Source organism: Solanum pennellii, chromosome 2 (assembly GCF_001406875.1).
Source record: "Solanum pennellii chromosome 2, SPENNV200".
Taxonomy (NCBI): domain Eukaryota; kingdom Viridiplantae; phylum Streptophyta; class Magnoliopsida; order Solanales; family Solanaceae; genus Solanum; species Solanum pennellii.
In genome coordinates this window covers 46366102-46372083 of record NC_028638.1, presented here as the reverse complement: position 1 = coordinate 46372083, position 5982 = coordinate 46366102, and the positions used below count along the sequence as shown (strand labels likewise).

At 37.0% G+C, this 5982-nt stretch overlaps 2 protein-coding genes across 2 annotated transcripts; both read left to right on the top strand.

Annotated features, from left to right (window-relative positions):
- Nucleotides 1-846: 846 nt before the first annotated feature.
- On the top strand, nucleotides 847-4364 carry LOC107011296 (30S ribosomal protein S5, chloroplastic). Its single transcript, XM_015210723.1, has 2 exons — nucleotides 847-1577; nucleotides 3921-4364. The coding sequence occupies exons 1-2, from the start codon at nucleotides 910-912 to the stop codon at nucleotides 4168-4170; spliced, it is 918 nt and encodes a 305-aa protein (XP_015066209.1). The 5' UTR covers nucleotides 847-909; the 3' UTR covers nucleotides 4171-4364.
- A 372-nt stretch (nucleotides 4365-4736) lies between these two features.
- Nucleotides 4737-5764, top strand: LOC107010360. The gene is made up of 2 exons (XM_015209638.2): nucleotides 4737-4916; nucleotides 5109-5764. Exons 1-2 carry the CDS (start codon nucleotides 4824-4826, stop codon nucleotides 5472-5474), a joined length of 459 nt encoding a protein of 152 aa, XP_015065124.1. The 5' UTR covers nucleotides 4737-4823; the 3' UTR covers nucleotides 5475-5764.
- The last annotated feature ends 218 nt before the right edge of the window (nucleotides 5765-5982 follow it).

Genomic DNA, 5982 nt, shown 5'->3' with positions numbered 1-5982 from the left:
CCTGAATTGTCAGTTTCCTTTTGATGCATTAATCTCAGCGTTCTGTTCATTTGATTGTTGGCCAACTATTCGTGATATTGTCAAAAATAATTACAATTCCTCAAGTTGTGAAGTAAAATTTCCATGTATCATTGGTGTCATGCCTTTTCGATGGGTTTTTCTTCCAGGAGTGCCGTCATCGACTCATCCTGAAGTATAGTTTCCACAGCTCATTGTATTTACTGCAGAAAGTAGAGACAGAGACGTGCAGGAGGAAAAGAGGAAGGGGAGGTACAGACTGTGTAAGAAACTTTGGAGACTTGTAAAATTAACACTAATTTAGAGTCATACTCTACAAAAAGAATTTGAGTGACTTACCTTCAAATAAGACTCAAATGTTAGCCTTAACTAAAGAACTCATTCAAATATGCCTACTCTTACCGGTGATTGAAGTTAATGCAACATGTGGTATTCTGTAGAGAAAGATGAGGAACTATTTCCCCTTCAAGGCTTTTTCAGTCGAGCTCAGCATATTAGACTTTCATAATATAATTTATATTTGAATGGGTGGTTTGTAAGTTACTGTACAAGCTCGTTATACAAAGCTATCAAGCTTGTCAAGTATAATTGACATTTCGCATATAATTTACATCAATTCAATACATGCATGTCATGTGTTAAATTTATAATTCATTTGAATTAATTTCAATTAATTAACATGTGTTTTACTTCATTAAATCACATAATGTTGAAGCTTGCATTAATTGGATGTAAACACCCGGTGTAGATAAGTTTTTTCCTAAGCGGGTTTACAAGTTTACATTCATGACAATAGGCCCAACTCGGCCCATGTTCCTTCTTTATCCAAAGGATAAGATTACACTCTCTACATTTTCTTCCTCTCTACTTCGCCATTGATACAAAACAACAATGGCAGCGTCTTCTCTCTCCACCTTCTCTTCTCTCTCTCTACGCACCCCATCTCGCTTTTCTCCTTTTGTATCCCAACCCCACCATACATTCTTCATGCCAAAAACCATCCAGTCACCATTTCATCTCCTCTTAAACCCAACAAAATTCGACCCCATTAAACCAAATTCTACAACTGCTGAAACCACTTTCTTTGACAACACAGACCCAGAGGAAATCTCCACTTATGACCCTCCAGAGCGTCCTGAAGACTTTATAGAACCAGCATCTTTCGATGACGGTCCAATGGAGTCTGAAGAAGAAATTGCAAAAGCTTATGAAGAGCTTTATGGGGCTGCTTATAGCGGAGAGACTTTTCTTGGGAATGACATATATGCAATGGATTCTAAGGTGAAAAAGACTACTTCGTTTGGGAAAACCAAGAAGGAGAAGGCCAAAGATGGGTTTGACGAGAGAGTGGTGCAAGTTAGGAGAGTTACTAAGGTTGTTAAAGGTGGAAAGCAATTGCATTTTAGGGCTGTTGTGGTTGTGGGTGATAAAAAAGGGCAAGTAGGTGTTGGAGTTGGTAAAGCTAAAGAGGTTATTGCTGCAGTGCAAAAGTCTGCTGTTAATGCTAGGAGGAATCTCATTACTGTGCCTATGACTAAGTACTTAACTTTCCCCCACAGGTAAATGGTTAATTGTGTGATGTTCTCATTTTCTGCTATGTGCTTTCTCTAGTTAAGTTTTGGCATAAATGTAGGACATTTGTGTAGTTCTCAGCTAGTTTGGATGCTTGAAAATCTATAAATTGAGCTACATGGTGCGAATTTTGGTTTGTAGACTCTGATCATCACTGTAGAACCAGAAATGCCAAAATTGTCTAGTCAATGCATTTAACCACCAAATCATTTAGTCTTAGTGGTACAGGCAGGAATTGTCTCTACATTTTTCCGGGTCTCTCAGCTACTTCTTATGGTTAATAATTAAGAGTAATAACATAGAGATCTCTTGTTTGAATACCAATTATATCACTCAGTGCAAGTCCTTCTGCTCTTGCCTACCTAGCATAGTTACTGGAATTTTTTTTTGTGGACTGTAGCAGATGCTTATGAATTAGTTGAGGTGCAGGAATTGCAGACCTCTAATGTCATTAAAAATTATGAGAATTGAGGTCCATTTTATGCATTTGTTCAATTCAATAAGGCTGCAAAAGCTATGAAAGTTCACTCCTCTAAGGTTGAGGGTATGGCTGATCAGTTATCTGTTACCTTTGCCATTTGAGTTGTTTCTTAGGATCAAACTGTTGCTAGAGTCGTTGTACTTCGTATAGCGATATGGCAAAGGTAGTATAGTGCCGACAAGTTTGAGTCCTGTGGTGAACCAATCATAGTAAGGTGAAGAAGGATAGAGGGGAGAGGACATTATCTATGCGCTCAAAGATGCAAAACGACTGATTATTCAGTTAAAAGAAAAAGTAGAGTAGTTCTGCTATCATATATTGATGATGCTGGATAGTTCTCTATTATTATTATTCTTCGCAAAGGTAGTATAGTGCGGACAAGTTTGAATCCTGTGGTGAACCAATCCTAGTACGGTGAAGAAGGATAGAGGTGTAAGGGGAGATGACATTATGTATGCGCTCAAAGATGCAAAAAGACTGATTATTCAGTTAAAAAGAAGTAGAGTAGTTCCATTTCCATATATAAATGCTGCTGGATAATTCTTTATTCTTCTTCTTTTGTATAATTTTTGCATAGGTTTTTCATTGTGCCATGGTTTTCTTGTGTAACCAGAAGTTGGCATGATCACAGATTTTCGCTCAGAAAAAGTCGCCCATTTTAGTTGTGCCTCTTTACCTTAAACTTAACCAATAAATAGAATTACAAAGAATCTTCTAGATCAGTTGTATATGGTTCTTGTCATGGATATACTTGGTTGATCTCTATTCAAAAACTTCCTTTATGTGGTTTGACCTTTCCTTTTATGGACTGAGCCTAAGACAAGCAAATATAAAATTTCTATTTACCTGGGAACACTTTTGGAATCTCGCCGCCTCTACTCCTTTCATAGATTAAGCCAATTCGTGCACACCTCAACCATGGTAGGAATTGACCTTGGTTTCCCATGATGTTCACCCACTTCAGTACCGCTAGGCAACACCCATGAGGTACAGACTGGGATGCTTGATAAGCTCTATTTTAAGCATTTGAAATTTAATTTTACGTCTTTGTATTATGACAAACCTCTCATGTTGTTGACTGTATGTCAAAAAATGAGATGTGCACAAGTGTGTGTTATTGGTCTCTTTGTTTGTTTTCATTGATTTAATAGGTGACAAAATGTACATGTCCACTATTTCATCTGTCTGAATCCGAAATATGTGAAAGTCATAAAAATGATTGCTTCTCCTCCTATTCAACTTTAAGAAAGGATATACAGTGAAAAAGTAAAAAAGGATTCCCTGGTTGCATCATTAGCTGTTGATGTCTTCTTCTGAGTTTCTTGTCATGGTTATCCTTGCTCGTCTATTGCTAAATCTGGAGGAATGAAATGAGAGGCCTGGAGTGGATGGATACGTTTATGTGAGATCATTTTATTTTCTGATCCTCTTTAATTTACTGTTGTCCTAGAGGGATGCACATATTTGCAGCCTTTTGATGAGAAAAATGGATTCCTCTAAAGGATTTACCACATCTTGCCTTGAGGAGATCTTCTTTTAGCATTTGCCTTTCCATGTAGACTGTAGTTGCAAAAAAAAATTGATTGAATTAAGCAGCTCATTGTGAAAGAATTAGTACCTTGCTATTGGCTACCAATGAAGTGGACGATATTCAAATTTTTAGAAGATTTCTTTATATCTATGTAAGACTTAGTGGGTAGAGTTACTCGTATGTACGTGTATTAATTTAAGAAAGCTGATGAATAGTCTGCAAGTTGGCGGGGACACCACCATTGTCCAAAAAAGAAGAATCATGTTGATATTGGTATATAAGTTGGGGATCTAACATTTATGAACAACTACATTGCAGATCTGAGGGAGACTTTGGAGCAGCAAGGGTGATGCTTAGACCAGCAGCCCCTGGTACTGGAGTGATTGCTGGTGGTGCTGTGCGGATCGTTCTTGAAATGGCTGGTGTTGAGAATGCTTTGGGGAAGCAGCTTGGAAGTAACAATGCCCTCAACAATGCAAGAGCCACTGTTGTTGCTGTTCAGCAGATGAGGCAATTCAGTGAAGTTGCTCAAGAACGTGGCATTCCCATGGAAGAACTCTGGAAATGAAGACCTTCCTTTCTTCCTGTTGCTTTGATTTGTATCTTTAAGATTTTGTAGAAAAAAAAAATGTTTCAACTGGGATAGCTGCAGATGTACCATTTAATTTTTCTGCGAGTGATAATTTGTTAATTATGTAAATTTCAAAATGCAGCCTTCTCAAACAGGATCTTTCTTCTCTATAAATTCATAATTTAACACTAGTTGTCTCTACATCTCAACCTGGACCAATTTCACATTACATATTAGAACTGTTCATCCATTTAGTATTCTATTATTTCAAACATCATCCATATAGTACCGAAAAGACCATTTTTAGCACATTTTAACCGTCTGTTCCATCTTTTAAATAAAATCATGCTAAATATGATAGAAGTACCGTAGATATAATATCGGATAGTTATCATTTCGTTCCACTGATGTGATCTTTAAACTAACAATGGGGCGCACTGTACACGTGTCCAGCAGTAGCAATTAAGTGGCACATAAACCTCTAAACGTGTCACTCTCAAGAGACCCCAACCCCCTTCCTTTATGTACCAAATTCTCAAGAAAAGTGTGACGAAAAAGAGTTAATTAAAACCTTGCAAATCATGTTGAGTGTTCTTTTCATCAACCAAAAAGAAAAAGTGTCTTAAGCAAAAGTTGGAAAGGAAGCATCAATGGCATCGTTAAGCAAAAAATCAATCTTCAACCTCTCTAAAGCCTTCCCACATCGAGCCTCCTCTGTCTTCATCGGTCGTCAAATATGGAAGGTGAGTCTTCCTACGTAAATGCTAGATGTACCACTAAATATAATGAACAAGCCATAAATCCATCTAGAATTTGAAATTTATAAATTTTTACATACATTAATTATTGAATCCACATTTATTCATAAAAATATGTAAATTATTGTTTTGTGGCATGAAATTAAACATGCTCAAAATACTACTCATGTATTAAAGGGAGGATATGTTGCTGCAACAGAGGAGCCGTCGGAAAAACAGAGCAGGAAGCTGTACGGGACCGATAGTGATGAAACGGGTGGTAAAGTATCTGAAATGGCTGATAAGGCGAAGGAGGTGAAGGATAAAGCTACTAAAACAACTCAAGATGCATGGAAAGCTATTGAGGATACTGCTGAAGAGTTGAAAGAGAAAGTGGTGGGAAATATAGATCCAGAGAATGTTCAAGAGGAAATTGTGGTGGAAGATGAGAAAGAGCTCAAGAAGAAATTGGCTAAAGAAGCAGGAGGAAAGCCTGTGGATGAAGATAAAGGCTTGCATGTCAATTGGAGACCCATTGTTGAGAAGAAACCACAACCCTCTTGAAAATGATCTTCCTCTCTATTAGCTTTTTATTTGTAGTTTTGACTAGTTAAGTACCAGGGACATAATTAGTAGCTAGCTAGCTTAACCTTTGCAATCCACTAGGCTTTGGTATGAATGATAAAAGTTAGCCAGAATAAGTTTCACACAAAATATTCAAATCTGAAGACAGTGTCATGCACAATTGTAAAGCCCGAGTGGAGGGTTTTAGCTCTTTTTCTTTTTAATATATATATAAATGAGAATAAATTGTGTTTATGAAGTGGTAACAACACGATGATATCCTTTGTTAATGTCTATTTGTCTGGTCGCAGTTGTAAAACTTCAGATTAAGCCTACTCGGTTCATTATTCATCCTCTAAATAAATATATTAATTAGTAGTATTTTAAGAAACACTTTTGAAATTTATTCGTAGTGTATCTTACCATGTGTTTGGGGCTAATGGTTGCGCGATTAAATGTACTGGTGTAAGTTCATTATTCTAGTCCTGTATGGTAAATTTTATTGTTC